The following is a 25,392-nucleotide window of genomic DNA, read 5'->3' on the forward strand; positions in this document are numbered from 1 at the left end:
AATCTGTTTGATAACTCCAATATATTTATTAAAATTTACTAAAAAGCTGTGTAATAACACTTGTTTTTCATTTAAAGCATCTGCAGGTGTTTGGCATATTTGTGGTGTAGTACTAGCTACTGATGTCAGTGGTGGGCCTGTGCTCTATTGTGTCAGCCGGAAAGTGCCTTGTGCCACTGGAACTCTTGTTCCAGTGACACTTGGCATCGATAGGATTTGGCCGAAATTCATGTAGTAGTGGTGATGGCTTTGTAGAACATCAGTGTTCAGAGCCAGTATACCTCAATACCAGTGTCTAGGGTGGGCAGTACTAGGATTGGACTACTGCCTTTCTGACCTGCTTGTGGGCTTCTCAGAGGCATTTCGTTAGTACTGTGGGAAACATATACCACCCTTCCTCCAGAGAGCTCAGGGCGGTGTACACAGCTGCTACCCTCCTGTTGTCCTCACAACAACCCTGTGAGGTAGATGTGGCTGAGAGAAAGTGACTGGCCCAAGGTCACCCAGGAAGCCTCGTGGCTGAGGGGGGATTCAAACCTGGATCTTCCAGGTCTAAGTCCACCTCCCAAACCACTATACCATCCTGACTCTCAGGACTTGATGAACCTTTGGTCTAATTCAGCAAAACGTTTCTTATGTTTTTGTGATAGTGAATTGTAATGGATAACAATGAATATGTTTTACAGATATCTATGGGGCAGATGTTGCAAGACTTTGGAAAATTTCTTGGCATGTTTCTTCTTGTGTTGTTCTCATTCACAATTGGGTTGACCCAACTGTATGACAAAGGATTTACTGTAGATGAGGAGAAGGACTGCGCTGGGATCTTCTGTGAACAGCAAAGCAATGACACGTTCCACTCGTGAGTTTCAGATTGCTGAGTGAGATAGAAGCAGGAAAAATGAGCTACTCTGTTTTATAATGAAACTTTCAAAATTTAGAATCCAAATCCACTCTCTTTGGGAATTGTGTTAGGGAGAAGACTGTTGAGTGAACATCCAGCAATGTCTCATTTTAATATTGAGCTTGCGGAACCATTCAGTCAATACTATCACTGCTGCTATCCAGAGAGGTTTTTCAAGCATACACAAGAGTTATACAGTGGAGCAACTGGCTGTGTGCTAGCAATAAAGATGCACTGCCCCGTGTCATATGCACCCACTTTTTGATTAGCACTGTTTTAGCAAGTAGATCTTATTTTGCAATGGTCAGTATTCATGATGTATTGAATAGAGCTTATTTAAGGACATATATGCAAATGATCTAATTGGAAATACTGTTTCTAAACAGGGGTGGCTTGTGCTCCTGTGCCTCCCTCAGGTCCCCCCCACCTTTTTGCCACACCTACACATATTCCCCCCACCATGGATGAAGATGGGGGCCAGGTGAGTGAGCCAGCAAGCAAGCAGACAAAGGAGCTTAGTGAGCACCCATGGCTAGGGAGAGGGAAGAGAAGCATCCTCATCCCACTTCCCTTTACTTACCAGAGGTCTCTGTGTAGCTTCTTCCTCCTGGCTTTTTGAAATGAACAAAGCAGCAAGTGCTCGGAGTAGTGCTGCACTATAGAGAAGAGGGGACTGCCACTGTCGCCATCCTCTTCTGGCTTGCTCCTAGCAAATTGGAAGAGGATTGGAGGCCCCAGTGGAGCAGCAGCCTGGAGAGGGCGGTGGACAGAATAATAATAATAATAACTCGGTATTTATATACCGCCTTTCTGGTCATCGGATTACTCTTCTGACTTTATTCAAAGCGGTTTACATAGGCAGGCATTTCTAAATCCCTCAAGGGGATTTTTACAATCATAAACGGTTCTCTCTTTCAAGAACCAACAACATTTCAGATGGATCTTCTGAGTCTGGTCTCACTTCTGGCCTTCAGTACCTCCCACGCAGGCTGACAGCAGCTCCCACATGGAAGGCAGCCAAGACGCTTCTTCGCTCAGAGCAGATGGAATAACTCAGCTCAGCTTGTCAGCTGCTTCAAGGTCTCGCCATTCAGGGAGCTACCGGTGTTCTCGAACTGGCGACCTTCTGATGTTATCTTTGGGCTAGTGGAGGCTCTACCCTCTAGACCAGACCTCCTGCCCAGAGGTACTGGGGCTTGTTGATTCTCCACATCTCCAAGGGTGCCATTCCACGTGACCTTTTCAGGTCACTTCATGGCAAGGCTAGGCCTGTTTTCAAAATTTAACTGGGTGTTTTACATGTGAGTAACATGATGAATGTCTTCTTTATCAACCAGCAGAACAATTTTGCTGTCATAGAAGAAAAACATGGTCTGAATGCATTTTGGCTACTTTGTGCTAATATATCGTCATGGCTTATCTAACCACATTTTTGTTTTTTTTTTTACTTCTCAGGTTTATTGGCACCTGCTTTGCTCTGTTCTGGTACATATTCTCCCTTGCACATGTAGCTATATTTGTAACCAGATTTAGCTATGGTGAAGAATTGCAGTCTTTTGTGGGTGCTGTTATTGTTGGCACATATAATGTAGTAGTAGTGATTGTCCTGACCAAGCTCTTAGTGGCGATGCTTCATAAAAGCTTTCAGCTGATTGCAGTAAGTGTTTTTAATAACAAAGTTTGTCTATTTACATCTAAGCTTTTCTCTTGATAATACAATCATTCACTGGATAATTTGATTTGAGAACTCCTGGTTTGACCTCACAGGATTTTGAAGCAATTTCCTCTTGGGTAATTTGGCCATTGCAAAATCATAGCTCCATTGATGAGGTATGCATGTTATAACCAAACTTCTGCAGGTGAATAACAACAACATCCTACACTGTCATAGGTTTGAGGAAAGAGGGCATCAGTATAGATCTATCCAATGGAGCTGGAGTGGAAAAGATTATGTGAAGTTTTTAGTACTCTTTTCCTCTTAAACATAGGCATATTGGGATCATGTAGCATCAGCATGAGAGCCGAGTCCTTTGTGTATTCTAGCTATAAATAAACTAAAAAATAATTTTAGAAATATTAGAATTTTAGAGAATTTTAGAATATAGAATCAGGCTGTAGCAGAGTTACAAACTGACAGCCCAGTCCTATGCTTCCCTAGAGCCCAGGGCTACAGTATCACCAAAATGGCAACTGCTGTATCCTGTGGGGCCAGGGTAGCAGAACCAGGTCTCTTCAAGGTAAGGGAACAAATGTTCCCTTACCCCATGTAACACCCAGGTGACCCCAATGGGTCTCTGTGCATCTGTGCCCACTTTTGAGCGGGTGCAGAACCAAGGAGACCTATGTCGCATTTCCTGGCCCAGGAGGGGGGTTAGGATGCAGTGGCAGAGCCCACCACCATCTCCACCTTCTTCCTGGGCTCATTTGTCCCTCCCCTGCCCTCTCTCCACCTAGTTCTGTCCCTTCCCCACCTTCCTCCCTGTCCCAAAAAGCCCTTCCACTGGCCAGCAGCCATACTCACCACTGGGAGCTCTTGATTTCTGTCTTTGGGCACTGAGGCCCAGTGTCAACTGATGCTGTGCTCAGTGCCAGTGGCGCATCATTAATGCTGGTGCAAAAATGCCTTATGGCACTTTTGCAACAGCGCAGGTCAGTGGCACCGGTGAAGTGCGGCACCACAGCCCCTACAATTGGACCCTGAGGGAGATATTGGGTTGTAAAATAAGTCTTCAGTTCTATACATGCTTACCTGGGAGTATGTTCCATTGAAGGCACTGGAACTCATGTCTGACTAGACATGTATAAGCTTGTGCTATGACTCCCAGCCAACAGAACAATTTTGCTGTCATAGAAGAAAAACGTGGTCTGAAATGAATCCCATTAATTTCAATGAGTCATAGTGACATGGTTAAGTAAACTTGGGATATAACCCATTCCTTGCTTTCATTTTAGTGGCATATTCCTTTTTAAATTACAATTGGGCTGAATCTTGCATGCGATAAGACTTGTGCAAATTCAAGTATATGCACTCGGCTCCCCCCCCCCAAAGATAAACACTTTAAATATTGTAGATGAATTCTACCCCCCATTCAGCTTACTCTGTTCATGTCCTGGAGTGAGCCTGAAGTAAGACAACAAAGCTGCTGTTCCCTTAGATCCCCCATGTACTCATGGTACTGAGTACTAAAAGTACTCAGCTTTTAATTCTTAAAGAGACAGTACATACTTATTGGATGGGCGTTTCAACTATACTTTTTGGCTTTTTGTTTGGCTAATTTTGGCATAAGATGCAGGCCAACTGTACATCTAATACATTAATGCATGCATTGAATCTCAGTAGGCTTTCTTTTAACCAGCTCTCCTTGCCAGTTTCTCTCCTGCAGCACCTTTGCAAGTAAACTGAGTAGAATGGAAACAGGGTACTCCTACCCTGACCTTGATGTTCCTTTGCCCCTGATTCTGTCAGGTTTCAAGAGAGCTGTAACTTCCAATGTCTGATCACTAATTTAAATGAAATGTTGTAAGTTGCAGTTATGGTTTAGTAAAACTTCTAATATATGTTACTATCCATATCTTAGAATCATGAGGACAAAGAATGGAAGTTTGCTCGTGCCAAGCTCTGGCTTAGCTACTTTGATGACAAATGTACTCTACCTCCACCTTTCAATATTGTTCCCTCTCCCAAGACTATCTGCTATCTATTTAACAGCCTCAGTAAATGGATCTGTTCTCATACATCATCTGGCAAAGTCAAACGGCAAAATAGCTTAAAGGTAAGACTTTAGGAAATGAAATACATATTAAATGCATTTTTTTTTTGTATTGATATATATATAAGATAACTAAGGGCCCAATCTTATCCAACTTTCCTGTGCTGGTGCAGCTGCAATGCAGCCTTGAGGAAAGGGAACAAATGTTTCCTTACCTAGAGGAGGCCTCCATGATTAACCCCCCCCCCCACACACACACACACAGCAGGATGCAGTGCATGCCCCGTTGGCACGGCTGCATGAGCACTGCATGAGAAAAATTGGCACAGCTGCTTGAGAAAAATTGGATAGGATTTGGCCCTAAATTGGGTATAATTGGGATAGGTATAAGAATGTCTAAGCGCCGTTGCCCATCTTTCTTACTTACTACCGTAGGCAGCTTCAGCAAGCCCTAACTGTACTCCATATATACACTTTCAACAAACAAGGTTTTATTATTTTACTTTCAGAACTTTTTAAACTCTAGCCAGTCAAAATTGCTGGTTGGCGCTGCTATCATTGCATGCCAACAATGATAGCAGCATTCACTAATCAGTTAGTCACATGTCTCTCATTAATTTGCCAGTTATTTCTTGAACACTGAGCTTTTGAAAGACCCATCCATGCTCAGGTGGTCAGCCTGAGAGTGGATGCAGGGAAAAGATTTGCAGTGGAATGTTGGAGGTCCAGAGAAATAAATGGGGAAGGGTTTCTGAAGCTTAGTAAGTGGGCAACTTTTGGAGTTACTAATATGTTGGAATTGAAAACAATGTGTACAATCCATCCAAAGTGAAGTGCTTTTATGTTCTGTTGACTTCAGTAACAGAGTTAGAGCCCAATCCTGTGGTTGACTTCATGCCGCCACCCACAGTCACAAACGTGCTGTAAGGCACATTTGCGGGGCGCAGCACTGGGTGCCCGCTGGTGCTAGCCCAGCGCTGGCTGGTGCTGGACTAGTGCTGGGCAGTGGCCCAGGTTCCACGGCTCGGCGGTCTCCTGGACCGCCAGGCTGCGGAACAGGAGGTGGGCATGGATGGGGGCATGAGGGAGGTGTTCCGGGGAGGGGGGAGGCAGGCGGGAGGTGTGCCGGGGTCGGGTGGGAGGAGGATCCGCAGAGCTGAGCTCTGCAGGATCCAGGTCGCTCGTGGAGGGCTGCACGCCCTACACGAGTGCCTTTACTGTGAGCATCCCCATTGCGGGGCTGCTTCCCTTACTCAGGGGAGTATCTTTTCCTGAGGAGCTTCCCGTGGTAGTGCAGGAGGCGCAGGATTCGGTGGCAGCCCTTTTCGGTGCCACTGAGCCTGGGCGCTCCGGGCAGCTCAAGATTGGGCTGTTAATGTGTTATAAATCTTTTCAGTTGAAATAATGAACTTTAAAATATGTAACTTTCAATGTACCTTACTCAGGATTTTTATACAATATGTGTTGTATCAATGATATACATGCTAGTTAATTGAGGAGATCCTGTAGCCATTCATATATCCCACCTAATTTGTCACTTTTTGTTTAAAGGAGTGGAGAAATCTGAAGCAAAAGAGGGACGAGAATTATCAAAAGGTGATGTGTTGCTTAGTTCATCGTTACTTGACTTCCATGAGACAGAGAATGCAAAGTACTGATCAAGCAACTGTAGAAAACCTCAATGAACTACGACAGGACTTATCAAAATTCCGAAATGAAATCAGAGACCTTCTAGGCTTCCGGACTTCTAAATATGCCATATTCTATCAAAGAAACTAAGGTTCAAGGTTCTAAATAAAATGCTTGTTAATTTCTTCATTTAAATATTTTGATCAGCCCAATTTAAAAAGTGACAATTTTGTTTTATTATATTTAATATGCTATTCCATGAGCAGCAACCAAATTAAGCTATGTAAAAATGACTATGCTTTTGTATTCTTTTGATGCTTTTTATGATGTGTATAGTACATACAACTTATACATAGTCTGCTAAAGGTAACATTTTTGCCAAAGGGGAGAGATAAATCTCTACTCTGATGTAAGACAGCAGTTCCCAAAGTTCTGCTTGGACTTTGGGACTGCAGGTGAGTATTTGTGGGGGTGGGGTGTGACCCAACAGCACCACAGGGACCCAGGCGTTTGTCCCCTTACCGGGGAGGACCTTGGGAAGGATCTGGGAGGCCTGCAGCCCCTGCCACTATGCTAAAATTTGCTCCGTTTGGGGATTGGAGCACACTTCTGGTTTTTACATGAAAACTGGAAGTGTGCTCCAATCCCCAAACTAAGTGATTTTTAGCTTCAGGAAGGCACATGGAGGGGGCTGAAGGCCTGGACTCTTCCCCAAGGCCAGCGGGAACCCCCAGGTAAGGTGAAAAGCCTTTGGGTCCCCATGGCTCCACAATCACTGTTGGGATACCCATTACTGGGCCACTCCCCTTAAGCCCAATGTTTCTGCCCAACATTGCATATACGCAACAGAGATCCTATGTGTACATCTATGGGCTGGGCAGAAATGGGTTAAGGGGAAATGGTCCAGTTTTGGTTCCCAGTGGTGGGTTGCAACCCTCCACCTTGGGAACCACTGATTGAACCACTGATATAAGCCCCAGTGCTGGTAAATCAATGCAAGGGGGTTGGTGGTAAGTGGAACAGGACAAGGAGGGGAAGGAAGGGAGAGACTGGGGAGGAGTGTATGTTGTGGTTGGGAAGGGGCAGTATTGGTGGCAGCAGTGCTGCCAATATTCTACCCTCTTTCTTGGCCTCAATATTGATGGTGATCAATAACGTTTATATGATAATTTTTTAAAGGATTATTTTGAAGTACAGGCAGTACCTGTTATGTTGCCATAATAATTCAAGTTTATAGCACAATGAGAACAGGCTGCCAGCAGCCTGAATGCCTAACAAAGCTTCCTGTTTAGCTTTGTTAGGTGTTCAGGCTGCTGGCAGCCTGTTCTCATTGTGCTATAAACTTGAATTATTATGGCAACCTGTTTAAAGCAAGAAGCACTTCCCAGTAAGCCTTTGAAGAATGTTAATGGGTGATGGCACCCTTGTAATTGAAACTGTGGATACTGGATCTGGGGAACTGTCTACACTACAATAGAACGTGAAAGGCTATAAGTATATTTGGAAACTTAATTGGCATAAAGTGAAAGGCTATATCTGCTTAACACTAACGTTTGCCATTTTTGTACTCAGTGCCACTGATTAATACCAAAGATGATATAACATTTTGGGATTGAATTAGTAATTACATTCTTATTTAAAAATGGTTGTTGAAAGAAAATTTCAGTGAATCCTGAAATGCTATACCTTTTGGATCTATTTAAATCAAGCTGTTTTAAAAAGGAGCCCCACACACAATCCTTGAGATATGAACATTATTTCTAAGCACAATTATGCCCACAGAAATAAGTCCCGTAGATGTTTTAATGGAATTAAATCCTAAATCTGGTTTCTTAGATCATAGCACTAGCTCGTATGGAGGCTGCTCCTTGTCATGCGAATGTGAATAAAGAATAGGAAATACAGTTTGAGCCTGTTTTTCCACAGATTTGGTTCCACCTGAATTCTCCACATCCTCCTTTGCAGCCTTTGTGGGCTACAGAATAAAGTCTGAAGGCAAAAAAGTGACTTCCTGTTTTCCTAGAAAACAAATAATGACATTTAATGCCCTTTAAAGCAGTGGTTCTCAAACTGGTAGGTCGTGACCCACCAGTTTGTGTAACACTTCCCCATCCCTTTAAGGGGCGGGGGAAGGGGAGGGAGGCAGCAATGCAATGCCCAGGATTGCGTCATGAAGGAGGGCAAGGGGGGTGCTTGTGCCTTACTTTGCATGATGCTAGGCTGCAGGAGGTGCAGGCAGCCCTGCACAGCGCCCCCCGATGCTTGGAACGTGCAAAAGAAGTGGGCGCAAAGCACCTCCTGCAAAACGGAAGTGCTTTGTGCCCGCTTCTTTTGCAGGTTCCAAGCATCGGGGGGCGCTGTGCAGGGCTGCCTGCACCTCCTGCAGCCCAGCATCATGCAAAGTAAGGCACAAGCACCCCCCTTGCCCTCCTTCGCAACACGATCCTGGGGATCATGTTGCTGCCCTAGCCCCTCCCACGCAAGAACTTACTGAGGGAGTAAAGCTCCCTCAAAGTTTGAAAAACCCTGCTTTAAAGCATTCTGAGGCCTGGGGGGGGGGCTTCTCTGGGAAATAAGAAGTTGAGGGCTTCCCAAGGGAAACCAGAAGTCACATTTTTGCCTCCAGGCTTCATTCTGAATGTGTGTGACCTCCACGCTGATGCACATGGCCTCTGTGGGCTTCAGAAACAAACAAACAAACAAACAAACTATTATTATTATTATTATTATTATTATTATTATTATTATTATTATTATTATTATTTATTAACAGTATTTATTAACAGTATTTAAATAGCTGTGCTCTGGTCACTTTCGGAGGGTTTAAAGGCACCGAAACCATGGATTTGTTTTTCCGTGGTTTTCAGTATCCATGGGGGTCCAAGAATGGATCCCTCGCAGATACCGAGGCACCACCTGTAAGAGTTTATTGCCATGCTCAGATATTTTTTAAAACAAGTACTATGCAGTTATACATATATACATGCACATTAGGAATATAGGCACACAGCTATATTAGGAATATAGGTGCACAGCTAGGGATGTGCTGGAGTCACTGCGCCCAAATCACCAACCCCAACACGACTCATGAGTCTTTATGGGTGGCTGTCGTGACTTGGTCTGAGCGACTTACAGAGTCATTTGGATTTGAATTGCAATTCATTAAGAGAAACGAGTTGTGGCATGAGTCTGGCACAGTTTAAAAAATGTAAGCAAGCACAAATGCACACTTGAAACCTAGCCACAAGCTCACACACAAGGCAAGTCGTCATTCAAGTCAATTCATCATGACTCATTTCCGAGTCACTGGTCTCAAGTTGCAAATCACGTCAGAGTCAGTGACATCCGTGACTCGAGTGACATGAGTTGTGAAAAATCAGCATTTTCATGGATTGAGTCATCCATGACTCTAGTGCCCATTCCTAATTAAAGCCTCAATCCAGTTAATTAGTAATATTAATCCAGTTAATTAGTAATATTCAAACCCCATTGAAATCTGTGGGTCAACTGCAACAATTTATGACTAATGCTACTTAGATTGGGTCTGTGTGTTAGGAGGAAATACTTGAAGAAGATTTTGACAGTTTTGTTCTTACACTCTTATTTTGAATGCATTTTACTTTGTTTTCTAAATGAATATACAATTGTAATATGGTTTATATTGTGAACTTTGTAATTATCAGTAATTTCAATCTGCTTAATGAGTTGTTAAAAGGGGAAAAGTTATGATCACAGCATATCCATGTTTCTATGTGCTTCAAATGGAAACTCTTTGGTGTATTATGAGTGTGGTAGTTCTGTTTGTCTGTGAGATTATGGGTACAATCCAGTTTACAGGCCTGGTGCAGATGTAATGCTGTCTGGTCTTTTAACTGTGGTTAAGAGATTGGGAAAACCTTACAGACTTATGTATTCCCTCTCATCCTTTTTAGGCATTAAATCAGCGGTTTCAAACTCTCTGGGAGTTTGAAAACTGCTGTAAGTCCTTGCGGGGGTGGGGAGAGGCAACAGGGGCTGGGGAAGGCAGCAGCTTGACCCCCAGGATCATGCAGCTCAGGGGGCTGCAGGGGCTTGGATGCACTTACCCGAGCTTCCTTCTGCAGAGCTCCCTGCAACTTTGAAAGTGAAAGTGGAACAATCACGCTCCACTTCCAGTTGTGCGGAAGTGGAGCGCGATCATTTTTTTTGTGGAAGTGGAGCATTGTGACTCCCCAGTCTGAAAAGCCCTGCATTAAATCATGGCCTTGTTATATCTGCACCAAGATTAACACTAACCATGAGCCCTTTTCAGTTGTTACAGTTTTGAGCAGTAGTCTAGGCAGAATGGGAATGGGAGCCCATCACCATTCTTATCACCATAACCACATCACAGTGGTTACAGCCCCTCCCCACATTTAGTTCTTATCTACTGAAGTAGGCACCGAACCTCAATAAGTGTTCCAGAACATTGTGACCTAGTCGCCTAGGTTTAGTTTGTGCCTTTGCAGAAAACTACTGAATATGGGGAGAGCAGGAAGCAAGGCCCGAGGCTGTCAGCATGGAAGGGCAAATCTAGCTGGTGTACTCTCATTCCCTTGTACACAGGAACAATGTGCTCCGATCCGTAGCAACCAAATAGAGTTACAGATACCTTTAAATCAGAGTTTACATCCGGTATCCCAACCACAGTCTAAAATAAAGGATGAATGAAGTTTTAAGTCCACATTCCTTGTTTTGAGAACTCATGTTTTTAAAAAACTAATATTTTGTGTATTATAAAATTATATATATGACTTCATTGCAATTTGATAACTTGAAGTTCTATTCTGAATTGTCAGTGGGCTTCAGTTGAATAAATGACTTACAGCTATCCACACTTCCTTGGGAGGAAGCCCCATTGACTCTAATGGGACTTACTTCTGTGTAGACATGCATTGGATTGGGCTGTCAGTGTTTTCCAAGAAAGGAAGTAGATGGCAATCTTTACATTGGAAGGCAAATCTAAGATTTTTGTTTAAAACATGAAATAAATATGAAAATATGAACACTTTGTGCCATATATTTTGTCAGCTAAAACATTACAAAAATAGAATAATAGATAGCTATTTGGAAACAAGTTTGGTTAATATTAGCCTAATGGAGAAGAATATATTCAGGAAAATTTATTACTTTTGCTACTGTACATATCATATGGAACTGTGTCATCAGGATATCTTTTCATTATAATGTGTAGAACAACAGAACTTAGTCTATTTTTGAAGTAGTGTATTTTGTTTTTTTATCTTATGTTTGTTTTGTTCCACCCACTGTAAGCTGTGCTTTCATTTTTTTTAAAGGCCTTGTAAAAATAAATAAGTGCATTTTCCAGGCTATCTCATGAATAATTTGAAGTATCCTATTAAAGAGAATTTATCCTATGGTACTTTTTTTCTAACAACATTTTTAGGAACAGTTGCATGTTAGTTCCTCTGAAACTAGCAGTCTGAATACTGTTTTCTTGTCTCAGAAGGTCTGGTTTTAAGTATTTATTTGCTTGTCAGTATCGTTCCATAAGGGCAGAAAAGTGGAAGGGATAGCTCAAGACAAGTGATACAGAAAGAAAATAAGAATCCTGATTATAATGTGTTTCTTTATATAGAATGCAGAATCCAGTAAGGCATGACAGCAGTTGATAGCTTTCTACTAATGAGATAGCTGATGAATATGGGCTTGGCATTCCAGAGCTCTCTTTTTGTTTCTTACAATAGTCCACCACACTTGTTCTCTTATTAGTATTTTTTAATTTCACACTTGTATTTTCATGGTCATCCTTAAGATAATCCAATGAAATTTCACTATTCTTATTTACAGGTGGGAAATGGAAGTGAAGCAATGGCTCAACCATTTTAAAATAGTAACATCTTACATATTAAAATGAACTACTATTGTCAACCACTATTGTAAGGTTTGCCAAATTCAATACTATACCCATTGGGCTCTGGATAAAATCTTTATGATATGGGACATATATCTTCAGCAGCTCTTTTTCACCATCACAAATTAGGGTCCTGCTGTGCTTTTAAAAAAGCTGTGCTTTAAAAAAAAATCTTTTCTGACCACAGACTGCTAGAAAAACCCCTGCCTGACTAGAGAACAGAATATATTTTTAGTCCTCACACCACAATACTAACCTGTGTCAGCACACCCTAACTATATGGCCTGCGCTATATCCAGCGCAGGTTAGGAGATGGCTGGAGGTCTCCTCAAGGTGAGGGGATATTTTTTCCCCTTATCCCATGTTGAGCCCCAGCCTGCCCTATGTGGCCTCTCAGATCTGCACCAGCTATATAGCTGGCACAAATCCAGTAAGCCAGATGGAGGATTAGGGTATGGCAGAAGAGGGCAGAACCTAATCCATTCCTTGTTCCACCCTCCCCTATCCTGTCAAATCTACTCCCCACCACCCTCCCCATGCCCCTCCACCACCTGGCACAGCCTTACCTGCACCATCTGGCCAAATGCCTGGATGTAGTGTTGGTGGGGTGGTGAAGGCTTCCCCACTGGCTCAGCCTCCTCTCTGGGTGTGATGAAAATGCTTTATGGCACATTCAGCCAGTGCAGCAGCAGCTGTGCTGGCTGGGAGCACAGTTAGGATTGCACTGACAGTGAATCAGAGTGCTCTGTGATGGCCTATGCCCCCAAGTCCAGCACAATCCAAAGTCCAGTTTTTGAGTAAGATTTTAATTGACTCAACTGAAGTTGACTGGGGCTGAAGTAGGAATTGTCTATGTGCACCATGATGGTGTATGTCTGTGTCTGAACTAACTTGCATGGGAACAGGAGGGCCAAGTCGCCTGTGCTGGATCCAGTGCAGGGTAGGAGGTGGCTGGAGTGCAACTCAGAGTAAGGGAATATTTATCCCTTACCCTGTGTTGCATGCCAGCCACCCCTATACGGCTACTCGGATCTGCGCCAGTGGAATCACTGGTGCAAATCCAAGCAACCCAATATAACATTATACCGGGCTGGCTGGGAGGGTGGTTAGGATGCAGCCTAAGGTGCCAAGGCTTGTCCAGCCAGTCCACCAACTGACCTGTCCTCCCTCACCCCAAAATGTCCCCAGCCTGCTACTCACCAACCCCCCCCCCCGCACCAGCCTCCCTAGGCCAGCACTTACTTAACCCCTTTGCCACTGAATCTGGCACCAGGAGGCTGGCACACATACTTGTACCAGCCTACGCTGCTCACGGGTTTTTGCAAATGTGCTTGATGGCACATACAAGACACTTGAAGACTGGCATAGGGGGCTTGCATCAGCCTAACCTATAGTTAGATTGTGCTTTTAATCTAACTTTTTTAAAAATTTGTTCTGAGATGGAGTCCCATACTCCCCTCATCTGGTTCTTGTGTTCCCCATTATCCCAAGGTGTATTGACAACCCTGGTTAGGAATCTCTGTCTTAGTGTCTATTTTTGCAAAATAACTATTAAGTACACCAGTGCAGTTTTAAATTTTTTATTAATTATAGATGATAATGCAATAAAACAGAAAAGCCAAGTTAAAATGTATTACTCTAAATATTGCACATCTTTTAATCACTTAAACATTTATAGAAAATCTTGTTGAGAAAAATATAAATTAAGAGCTTCAATGTAGTGAGTATTTGGAATATTTCAAGCTGGCTGGTGTTGCTAGAAGTTTTGAAATATCCAACTGGCATTCAAAATATTTTCACTTGGCATTTGCAATATCAGTCAATGGGAATTTTATAGTTGCAAAAGGCAGGAGGTATACCACCTTCTTGGAAATGACAATTGCCCCAACTGTATTTGCTTAGAGGGATGTGTGGGAGAATAGATAACAGGATGCAACTACAAAAATTCACATTTCAACATCGTTTGTTTTTTAAGGCATTGAGAATCTTTTGATTCTTGGTCTTGAAACTCATAGTAAAGCTGTTGGGTAGGAGTTTGCCTCTACCATCTTCTTCCACCTGACCCATGATAACATAATTTAAGCCTAGAGAAACACATGAAATAGTAAAACAGAAATTCTGCTTCCATTGTTTCACAAATACAGTTATGTTTTGCATTCACAGCACAAGAACTCAATAAAAATGTGGTTCAATGGGTAGTGGCATTCAATGACTGCAAATACCAACTTCTGTATATAAGATATATAATTTAGGATGCAATCCTAACCCCTTATGTCAGTGCTTTCCAGCACTGGCATAGTGGTACCAATGGGACATGTGCTGCATCCTGCAGTTGGGTGTCACTCACGGAGGCCTCCTCAAAGTAAGGGAATGTTTGTTCCCTTTCCTCAGAACTGCATTGCCCTTATGTCAGTGCTGGAAAGCACTGACATAAGGGGTTAGGATTGCGCCCTTAGTCTAGAAGATCTTAAGATGTGATATCTCTTGTTTTTTCCTTTCAATATTCAGAGGAGGAGAGAGAGATTTTAGTATCTGAGCTGTTATATTAATGTTGGTTAGTAGTGCAAAATTTGTTGGTATACTACATCTTGTCTATTTTTTTTTATCAAGAGATCATCACAGAATGTTTGGAAGCAGTTAAGGTTGTTTATCATTGTCATTATTTCCGACTAACAGATTCCGCCCTATCAGGAGTTTAATTCATCTCTATAAGGAAATAAAATCAATACGAACATCTGAAGCAATGTAGTATGTCATCCATGCATTCCCACAGGTGAGACAAACAGTGTTATAACTGCCATTTACCACTATAAATAGTAGTATAATATAATGGTGCTATAATGAGAACCAACATGATGTAGTGATTCGGGAGTTAGACCTCGAAGATCCAGGTTCAAATCCCTGCTCAGCCATGAAGCCTCCTGGGTTACCTTGAGTCAGTCACCATCCCTTACTGACCAACAGGGTTGTTGTGAAGAGAAAAGGAAGGAAGGAACTATATACACCACCCTGAGCCCCTCGGAGGAATGAATGCACAATTCCAATTGGAAAGAAGGGGTTAATGGAGCAGTAGCTGAAGGGGATGTTCTCTGTATATTACTGAATTATTGATTAAGGATAAACATGTATGCAGATGGAATTATTCTTACTGTTTTTATTTAGTTTATTTCCTAATTCCTTTCAACACCTTGCAAACTATTTAACAAGGCCAGGTTTTACTGGTTAAAATCAGAGCAAATTCAAACAGCCAGTCTCAAAACTATGTAGGTAAATGCAATCCAGATTTGCTCCCTACTTATATATTTCAGGTGTAGTGTGGATATCTGCCAGAATCATAGGTTTGTTGCAGGCTACTGTGCTGACCTATATTGCAGCAAAAGCAGCTCAAGTAATCAGCTGCTACCTTCTTCCAGCTCATTTGCACTACTGGACTAGATAAATAACAACTGAAGAGGGTTCAGATAAGCAATTCTAGAATCAAACAAGTGGTTAATGTTCATTAATTTTCACAAGCATTGTATCAATACGTAATATTGTATTGGATAGTATGCCTTGATACTTGTTTTCTACAAGTGAGCGATTTTAACACAGCTTAAAAGTTTAATTTCTTCTGAAGAAATCTAATCATGAAGAAGTAAGGCATAATGAGAAAAAGTGCATCTCCGTTGTTGTTTCTACTTACCTCTTCTGATAAGAGGACACTGTTTGCAGATAACAGTAATCTTGGCACTCATATTTTTGCCTGCTTGCTGGATTGCTAAACTTCCTTCTTTGTATACATTAATAATGGATATTGTCGCATGCAAGCTTCCACCTCTGGGGATGGTCGTGATAACAGATCCAGTTATTACTACAAAGAAAGGGTATGAGATTAATACATTGAAATATGATTGTGACATAGAGCCCAATCCTATGCAGTGTGCGCCAGCTCACCGCAACCGTGTTGTAAGGCATGTTTGCAGCCCTCAGCACTGGTGGAGTGCTGGTGCTAACTCAGCACTGGCCAGCGCTAGGCTAGCGCAGGTGAAGCACCAAAGTTTCGGCAGTTGCATGGACCACCAGGCAGCAAAGAGGTAGGTGGGGCATGGGGGGAGGTGGGAAGGAGGTGTTCCAGGGCGGGCTGCCTGCCTAACACAGAGGCTCTTAATTCTACACTGACCCTTGAGTCGCTGTAGAATTGAGTAGCTCCATTGCGGGGCTACTCGCCTTACCTGGGGGAAGGGGACGAGGAGGTAGTGGCAGCTGCCTGGTGTGTGCTGGATGCAGCGGCAGCCATTTGTGGTGCTACTGCAGCCCCGTGTGCCAGGCAGCTCAGAATTGGGCTGATAGTCACCAGGTGATCAGAGGAGAAAAATCTCAAATGGCATATAACAAGCCAGGTGTAAGAAACCTTTTTGCCAATAGGGATCAGATGTTTAGCAATTCCATCATGGCTGAACTTCCGGATTGCTGAGCTCCTAGAAGGGGCTGCTTGAAAGTTGACTTTCCCAATTTGCTGCACACATGACAGGGACTGGCAGAGCTGTTTGCCAAGGCTTGCGAGTCCCTGTGTGCAGTGGCAGTAGCAGCACAGGAACTCTGTGAGCCTGGTCAGGCAGCTCTGCTAATCCCCATTCAGTGTGTGGCAGATTGGGTGAGACACTTCACCACCCAAGCTGAGCTGCGTGTGGGCTGCATAATGTTGGGTGATGGACCAGATCTGGCCTACGGCCCACGAGTTGCCAACCTCTGTACTAAGACTTGCCTTTTACACAGACAAGTGTTAAATGACTGTAAGCTATTTTGTACCAGTTTACCTTGGCTTGACTGGTATTAGACTGGCATCAATATGTTTTAGACATATTGGCATGTTTGTCAACATAAGTTTCCTTCTCTACATTCATGTGCTTGCTTTGTTATCATGATGATGTCATAGCTTAAAAACAAAGGGTCCACTCCTATCCAACTTTCCAGCACCGGTGCAGCCGCAATGCAGCCCCAAGCTAAGGTAACAAATGCTACCTTACCTTGAGGAGGTCTCTGGGACTGCCTCCCGAACAAATGATTCAGCACACGCACACAGGCATGGCTGCACCGGCACTGGAAAACTGGATAGGATTGGGCCCAAAGATTCTTGTAGCACACTGATGACTGCCAAATTTATTTCAGAATAAACCTTGTGAACTATAGTCTATTTTATCAGATACATCTTTCTTCTATGAAAGCTTATGCTAAAATTGTTTCTCCATAAGGTGCTACAATGCTCTCTTTTTTGTTCCAATAGAGTAACACAGCTACTACTTGAGAAGTTATAACATATAATATAGCCAATAGCACAGCACTCCTCAAACTGTGGGTGACAACCCAGTTGGTGGGTCATGATGTGAGGCCAAGTGGGTCACCACTTGGGCCCACTCAACGGAGGCCCTTGTCTCCATTTGGTTCCAAATTAGAGCCAAATGGATGCAACCGGAGGCCACTTCTGGGATGGAACCTACCTCACACACTGCCCCGCATTGTGCTGGGCCTGGGATGGCCTCCAGAGGCCTCCACAGACTTCGGAACACCTGTGGAAGTGACATCTGGGTCACTTACAGTTTCACGAATGCAATTTCTGGTTGTGTTCAGGGGCGTTCCTGAGGCGCGTAGTGGGAGGGTTGCTGGCCAGGTAACTTTGAGAACCACTGTAATAGTGCATACTCATCTTCCTGTCTTTCAGTAACAGTGGTAGTAGGAAAGAGCTACAAAGAAAGGGGTTCTTGAGATTTCTGAAGGTTTTATTGCTTTATACTGGCTTGAGACAATTTTCTGGACATAATGGAGGGTTCTTGCAAAAAAAATCACATGTTAAAGCTGAAATCCTGTGAAAAAGGGTCAAGCTAATCTAGTGCACAGAAACTACAAAGGTAACAGCTGATATATTGACTTTGAAGGTAACAGTGGAAAGAAAAGAAAATGCAGCTGTATCATGAGATTTTGGTATAGAGGAACAGCAGCATAAGTAAGTTTTGTGCTGAAGCACTGATATGGAGAAACTTTTTGGTGATAGCCAAGTTACGAACTGTATTGTGAAGCTGCATTACAATACCACATGCTACCCTTTCGGATTTATATCCAAACACTTAAATATGTCTGAAGAGTGATGCTGAACAACTTCTGCATTATTTAGAACATCTCCATAAGATATTATAGAAGTAAAGCAGCATATACATAAATCTGTCACTGTGCACAGAAATACAAGCTCTTCCATGAAGACAACGTGCCAGTATCTGAATCTACACTTTCATAGAGCAACAGTTCTCCTTCTGTTTAGTCATTTGTGTTTAGACTGGAAAACTGCTTTTTTTTCTGACACACATTCACTGTCTTCAGTTTAAAAAAAAATCCCAAGGAATATAACTGAGTCACAGACAGCAGTATAAGAGATGTAGGGAGGCATCATCTGAAAGGATTTCCTTGTGCACTAATGGTAGTTTACAAATAAATACTCTGACCCTCCCCTGGAACCAAACATACATCCCCAAGTCACTGGTTTAAAGGGGAAAAAAAGTTGTTGTTCTTACCAAAGTTACTAGAACAGTAATTGCTCTCAAGAGTTCCACTCCGTTTGCATTTCTGCTGGCACAGAGGTACTGTAGGCTTCAAAGCTTTCCAAAGACATCCAGAAGGCAAAGTTAGTGAAGTCAGTTTAAGAGTTTCAGAACTCAATTAAAAGTACTTTCAATTTTCCTGGTTGTTTTGTTTTTTTTAATCTTGAGATACAGAAAGAACTGATGTTCCCAAAGGAAAAATCCAAAGCAGTCAAGACAAACTGCACTTCAAAGAAACCAGTATTCTATTAGCAATACTGGTGCAATGTGTTCTTGGCAGCCTCTACCTATCAGAAGATAGGCTACGTACGGTAATACCTCTAGAAAGAGGCATGCAGTGCATGGCAGTGATCAAGCTTTGAGTTCATGGAAGTATAGATCATACTCTTGGGATCCAACTCTGAAAACCTAAATTTCTGTGGCAACAGTGAGCCCAGCACTTTCTCACAGTGGTGATTTGCAGGAAAGAAGTGGCAGGCCTGTTGTGAGAAATGGCCCTTGTATTGCCCAGCTCCCAGGGCTATTGAGCAATCATCCATCTGAACCTTTATGCCCATTTTGTGTATGGTAATGTATGTACAATAACAAAGGCCAAAACACATTTTACTTCCTTAAACGTGACACCAATTCCTGGGTATATTTGGGGTGCCGATTTCAAAAATGGCATCCGTTTTGCCCTATCATGTCTAGTTTTGGAGACACAGCATAGCCTCTTTACTGAATGGTTCAAGCAGCTTCCTCATGGGGAAGCCTACACCATGGCTTCCTCATGAGGAAGCTGCTTGAACCATTCACTAATGTGGCTATACTGTATCTCCAAAACTAGACGTGATAGGGCAAAACGGATGCCATTTTTGGAATCGGCACCCCAAATTCATATCACACCACCATAAAGTTTGGGAAAAACTTTTCTGACCCTCAATTTTGTAGGCCTGTGTAATTATCCAAGTAGGACTATGCAGGGTGCCCTTGTTCATAAATCTACTTCCAGATTAATTTGATATGAAATCACTCCACACATGCAGTTTGGAAGGTCCTACTACTATTTAATCCAGGCAATCATTTTTCTTCAACATTTTAATTACAATAAGATTATAACAGTCAGAAATTTTATCAAAGCTTATCTTGAAGCTATTTTTTTCTTCAACATAGGCTAAGAGTACAGACTTCATACTCACTTGTTGTGGCAGGGAGAGTTGTAATAGTAGTTGGTGATGGTGTTGTGGGCAATTTTTTGGGTCTGAATTTGTAGTGGCCAATAAAACCATCAGCAGTTAAACTTAAATCAGATAAGAACTGAACAAGCAATTCATTTCTCTCTGATATAATGGGCCTGAAAGAGAATAATGCAGCATTTGTGTTACTGTTTTGAACAGTATACAACCAACAAGTTTTGTAATGCAACATAGTATATAAACATACCACATATGTAATATTTTGAACTTAATGAAAAGCTGGATCTTCTTCTGTCATGTAAAATGTTTTCATAAAGAGTATAAAATATTCCTGTTAACAAGTATGTCCTTGGATGTATTTTCAGAATGAAATAAGCTTCACAACTCTTGAAGAAATCTTTCTCCACGCAAATATTTACTTAGGCTCTCAGGAGAACAGACGCATTCAAATATATTAAGAGAAAACAAGTAGATCTAAAATGGACCATTACACAAAAACACATTCACAAGCCCACTTACTGATCTGTGTACAATTAATCTAAAATTAAACACACAAAACTGGAAATATTTTATGTACACTTTTAGCTTTATACGACATATGTATATGTCTGAAACTGTATATACGACATGAGTCTGAAATTCATGTTTGAAATATTTTATGTACATGTTTAGCTTTAATAGTAGACTTTAGGTTTCATCCAGAAGGAAGCCACTGTATTAGGTCTAATCTTTACAAATTTAAGCTAGTGATGAAGGCAAGAGTTGCAACTGGGATTTAGAAATGAACTTCACATATTGGAATCTCCACTGCCCATTCCTAGAGGTGTTTGTTTTTGTTAAAAATGCATAAAAACACAAAATACCACCTTTTTATTTGGATATTTTAACACCAAAAACACAAAACACCACATAAGCTATTTTCCAGAAATTACAATAGATTACTTTTCCAGTTAGAAAAGATGTGGCTGCATTTCCTAACACTATATCATCTACCTAGTGCATTTTTAAAGCTAATTTATAATTACAATTTATTAAAATGCACCCTTGGAATAAAAACACATCAGCATAATTTCTATTTTAATCAAGAAATTTTTGGGAAAATACACACGCGCCTACCCATTCCTAACTAGGCCCAGGCTCCCAAGGAACTTGGCTCATAATAAGAACATAAGAACATAAGAACAGCCACACTGGATCAGGCCATAGGCCCATCTAGTCTAGCTTCCTGTATCTCACAGCGGCCCACCAAATGCCCCAGGGAGCACACCAGATAACAAGAGACCTCATCCTGGTGCCCTCCCTTGCATCTGGCATTCTGACATAACCCATTTCTAAAATCAGGAGGTTGCGCATACACATCATTGCTTGTACCCCATAATGCATTTTTCCTCCAGAAACTCGTCCAATCCCCTTTTAAAGGCGCCTAGGCTAGACGCCAGCACCACATCCTGTGGCAAGGAGTTCCACAGACTGACCACGCGCTGAGTAAAGAAATATTTTCTTTTGTCTGTCCTAACCCGCCCAACACTCAATTTTAGTGGATGTCCCCTGGTTCTGGTATTAAGTGAGAGTGTAAAGAGCATCTCCCTATCCACTCTGTCCATCCCCTGCATAATTTTGTATGTCTCAATCATGTCCCCCCTCAAGCGTCTCTTTTCTAGGCTGAAGAGGCCCAAACGCTGTAGCCTTTCCTCATAAGGAAGGTGCCCCAGCCCCGTAATCATCTTAGTCACTCTCTTTTGCACCTTTTCCATTTCCACTATGTCTTTTTTGAGATGTGGCGACCAGAACTGGACACAATACTCCAGGTGTGGCCTTACCATCGATTTGTACAACGGCATTATAATACTAGCCGTTTTGTTCTCAATACCCTTCCTAATGATCCCAAGCATAGAATTGGCCTTCTTCACTGCCGCCGCACATTGGGTCGACACTTTCATCGACCTGTCCACCACCACCCCAAGATCTCTCTCCTGATCTGTCACAGACAGCGCAGAACCCATCAGCCCATATCTAAAGTTTTGATTTTTTGCCCCAATGTGCATGACTTTACACTTACTGACATTGAAGCGCATCTGCCATTTTGCTGCCCATTCTGCTAGTCTGGAGAGATCCTTCTGGAGCTCCTCACAATCACTTCTGGTCTTTACCACTCGGAAAAGTTTGGTGTTGTCTGCAAACTTAGCCACTTCACTGCTCAACCCTGTCTCCAGGTCATTTATGAAGAGGTTGAAAAGCACCGGTCCCAGGACAGATCCTTGGGGCACACCGCTTTTCACCTCTCTCCATTGTGCAAATTGCCCATTGACACCCACTCTCTGCTTCCTGGCCTCCAACCAGTTCTCAATCCATGAGAGGACCTGTCCTCTAATTCCCTGACTGTGGAGTTTTTTTGCTGGTGATGTTCCACTCTTCCCTTTCTCACCCACATTAAACTAGTACTAGCAGCGGCAAATGAGAGGGCTCATGTTGGGTCCTCCACCAGGCCCTATACAGAACTTCAAAATGCACCCTTGTTCCATCCAGAGGGCTGAAGTGAGCATTCACAGTGCTTGTTGAAGTCTTGTCATTAAACCGGAAAAGACGTCATTAAGCAGGTGATGACCAAAAATAAGCACTTAGTTCTCACCTAGGAACTCTTTAGCTGCAAGTTACAGACAAGAAAATATGCTGGTGAGTGAAAATAAGCCTGGTCCAGGGCCCATGCCAAAGCCCAGACTCATGCCCTGCCAACCCAAGACAGGAAGCGTGTACTGCTGCCATTGCTTCCCACTGTCACCAGAACGTATGAGAGTCCTCCTACAGTGTTGCTGCTGTACAGTGCTGGTGCTGTGTTTGTAGCACCACAAAGATGAATGTGTGGTTACCTTGTCAATGTCTATTAAGGTGTTCAAAAAACAAGCCACTATACCAGGGGTGGCCAACCTTTCAGCTTCAGGGCTCCTGAACCTTTAACAGTTGTGTAGAGGCAAGAATTTCAGCAGGTGCAGCCTGTTATCTGTGAGATGACAAGCTGCACCTGCTGAAATTCCTGCTTTGATTTTTAAAGGTCCAGGAGTCCTACCATTGAAAGGTTGGCCACATTAGTAATGTGGTTTGTTGGACAGTTGGCAAGATGCCTCAGATCCATAGGTCAGGAAAGCCACACTTTTGATGAACTGGTTAATCACCACCAGCACCACCACCCCCATTTAATCAACTGATCAGGCTGCTCGGTACATGTTCCTGATTGAAACTGAGTCTTCACAGCTCCAAAATTCAAATGGAGGTCACCAGCATCAAATCCTGTTAGATAGCAAAATTGCATGTTGTGACTGCAGCCACTTCCTGACTGCATGTCAGAGCATGCTTTATCGCCCTCTTTCTGTGAAACTTGTTTTACTCAGGAGTTTTGCCAGGTCTTGGCTGTCTTGCCCCATAGCCACTGCAACTCCTGATTTTGGAAAAAATAAGTTTTAAGCAAAAGAAGGATCTCTGCTCAGGAATGGGGGCTAAGATCCGGCATATCTGCTAGGTCCCAGCCCCACCGCCTGCACCCCACTCCACCTGCCACCCTCCCCCTGCCCTCCCCCTGCCCTGGAATGCCACCCTTACGCCTCCTCCCCACCCTCCCCAGACCCTTGCAACAGCCAAAATCGGCCGACACAAGCCTCTCCTTGCAGGTTGGCGTCAGCGCTCATCTCTACACCAGCCCAGTTGACTTTCAAGGAGGTGCAAACCTGCCTTATGGCACATTTGCGATTCTGCTGGGCCGGCGCAAGCCCCAAGTCGCCTTTCTTCAAACAAATTCCTGTACTCAGTCTCAAGGTCTCCACAAGTTGGAAAGTCCTACAGAATAGCTTCCCCTCTGGAGACCTGAGATGTTAATTACAAGTTTTTATTCAGTGGGAGAGGCTAGCTCCCCCACTGTAAGTGGGCAATTTCACAGTCTGCCTCTAGGTTCAACGATTGCCTGTAGTCCTTTTTCAGACTACAAATAGCTGCTACACAGCCACTGTTTTTTGCCGTGATCTGAACCTTAAGAATCATTCACCTCTCTTCCCCACTAATCTTCCCAACCTTCTTCACTTTCCTCCCCTTCCCTCCATCCAAAACCTTTGTCTCATTCCCCCAGGTTCCTCTGGGAAACCCATCTGGCCCCCATGATAACTGAGATGACCTAACACCACCCTTTCAGCAGTACCACTTTTGCTGAGGCTCTGGGAAAGAGAGACAGAAGGCAGCCTCGGAAGGCAAGGTATGCTACAGGGTAAGGAGCAGACCAAAAGAGTTGAGAGATGGAGATGCTGCTGGGAGAGCCCAATTATCATGCAGACCACCCTTTCAGCAGTGCCACTTCTGCTGAAGTGTCACTTTGCAGACCACTTCTCATCTACTGAGCTGTGAAGTGATGCTATGGCAGAAGTGGTGCTGTTGAAAGGGCAATCTGTGTCATAGTTGGCTCTCTTGAAAGTATGATCAAGATGTGCATATTTGCTCTTCTGTCATTTGCAGCTAATGAGTTTCTATATGAAAACAAAGTGCTTATTTCTGGCCATCATCTGCTTAATGACATCACTTCCAGCTTAGTGTCATTTCCAGCTATCAGCAGGCACCATGAATGTTATTCGGTCCATTATTTGAAATGAGTTTGACACCCGTTCTAAAGAGTTTCACTCTTCTCCTCCGTTTTTCCCCCCTCCTCTCTCTACCAGTCTTCACATTGGGCTCTGTGAATATAGCTTTCCTTGCTGAAGGCATGACTAAAGTAAGGGTCCAATCCTGTTCAGCTTCCCAGCATCAGTGCAGCCACAACGCAGCCCTAAAGTAACAAAACTTCCATTACCTTGATGAGGCCTCTGTAACTGCCCACCAAAACCACAGGATGCAGTGCGCACCCTGTTGGTGTGGCTTCATCAATGCTAGAAAGTTGGATAGGATTAGGCTGCAAGATCACTTATGCCAGTTTTGAATGTTCCCTTTTTGAATCACTAGAATAAATACTTTCTTTGCACCTTGCCTTTGTCCTTTCCCTTTCAAATTACTGAGCTGTGCCATTGTCCACATAGGATCCCTGCACACAGTTTTTCTCCCTGTGTGCTCATGTTACATGTGTTTTAAAAAGCACTGCTGGTAACAGATTCCATCTGCTGTTGGGTTCCCAGGGGAGTGCATAATGTAGCAACATACGTACCAGTAGGGTGAAATGATCTTTAGTACTTTCTCTGTGCCATGCTTTTTCTCACACTTGCCTTACCCCACATGCTTTTCTTAGTTCTTAAAAAGGCTTCCATTGAAAGCCTTCCACTGATTATCTTTATGAAATTATTGTCTCTTGAATTAATTTCTGTTTCAGTGATGTATGACGCTGAACAATATCTCCTATCAAAGACAGTTGCTTTTAGGAATTTTTTTTTAAAGAACATAAGAGTCCTGTTGAGTCAGACCAGGACCATATAGTTCAGTATTCTGTTTCCAAAATGGTCCAATAAATGAGCACAGGGTCAAAGTTGGGTCCTTACTCATTATTTGA

The 25,392-nt window shown here is 43.0% G+C and overlaps 2 protein-coding genes across 3 annotated transcripts in view; one reads left to right on the forward strand and one right to left on the reverse strand.

The window, feature by feature from the left end:
• The window catches only part of TRPC1 (transient receptor potential cation channel subfamily C member 1), a 33,421-nt gene extending 26,581 nt beyond the window's left edge, over positions 1 to 6,840 (forward strand). The window contains exons 10-13 of the mRNA XM_066619421.1: positions 687 to 862; positions 2,360 to 2,561; positions 4,483 to 4,677; positions 6,166 to 6,840. Coding sequence (XP_066475518.1) covers positions 687 to 862; positions 2,360 to 2,561; positions 4,483 to 4,677; positions 6,166 to 6,393 — 801 coding nt within the window. The 3' untranslated portion in view covers positions 6,394 to 6,840. The remainder of the gene's footprint in view (positions 1 to 686; positions 863 to 2,359; positions 2,562 to 4,482; positions 4,678 to 6,165) is intronic.
• Positions 6,841 to 13,760: 6,920 nt separating this feature from the next.
• Positions 13,761 to 25,392, reverse strand: part of PCOLCE2 (procollagen C-endopeptidase enhancer 2) — an 83,057-nt gene continuing 71,425 nt past the window's right edge. For both annotated transcript variants that reach the window (XM_066618925.1, XM_066618924.1), the window contains exons 6-9: positions 19,884 to 20,038; positions 18,679 to 18,762; positions 15,819 to 15,986; positions 13,761 to 14,220 (exon numbers count right to left, since the gene is read on the reverse strand). In XM_066618925.1, coding sequence (XP_066475022.1) covers positions 14,090 to 14,220; positions 15,819 to 15,986; positions 18,679 to 18,762; positions 19,884 to 20,038 — 538 coding nt within the window. In that variant the 3' untranslated portion in view covers positions 13,761 to 14,089. The remainder of the gene's footprint in view (positions 14,221 to 15,818; positions 15,987 to 18,678; positions 18,763 to 19,883; positions 20,039 to 25,392) is intronic.

This window comes from Tiliqua scincoides, chromosome 3 (assembly GCF_035046505.1).
Source record: "Tiliqua scincoides isolate rTilSci1 chromosome 3, rTilSci1.hap2, whole genome shotgun sequence".
Classification (NCBI taxonomy): Eukaryota; Metazoa; Chordata; class Lepidosauria; order Squamata; family Scincidae; genus Tiliqua; species Tiliqua scincoides.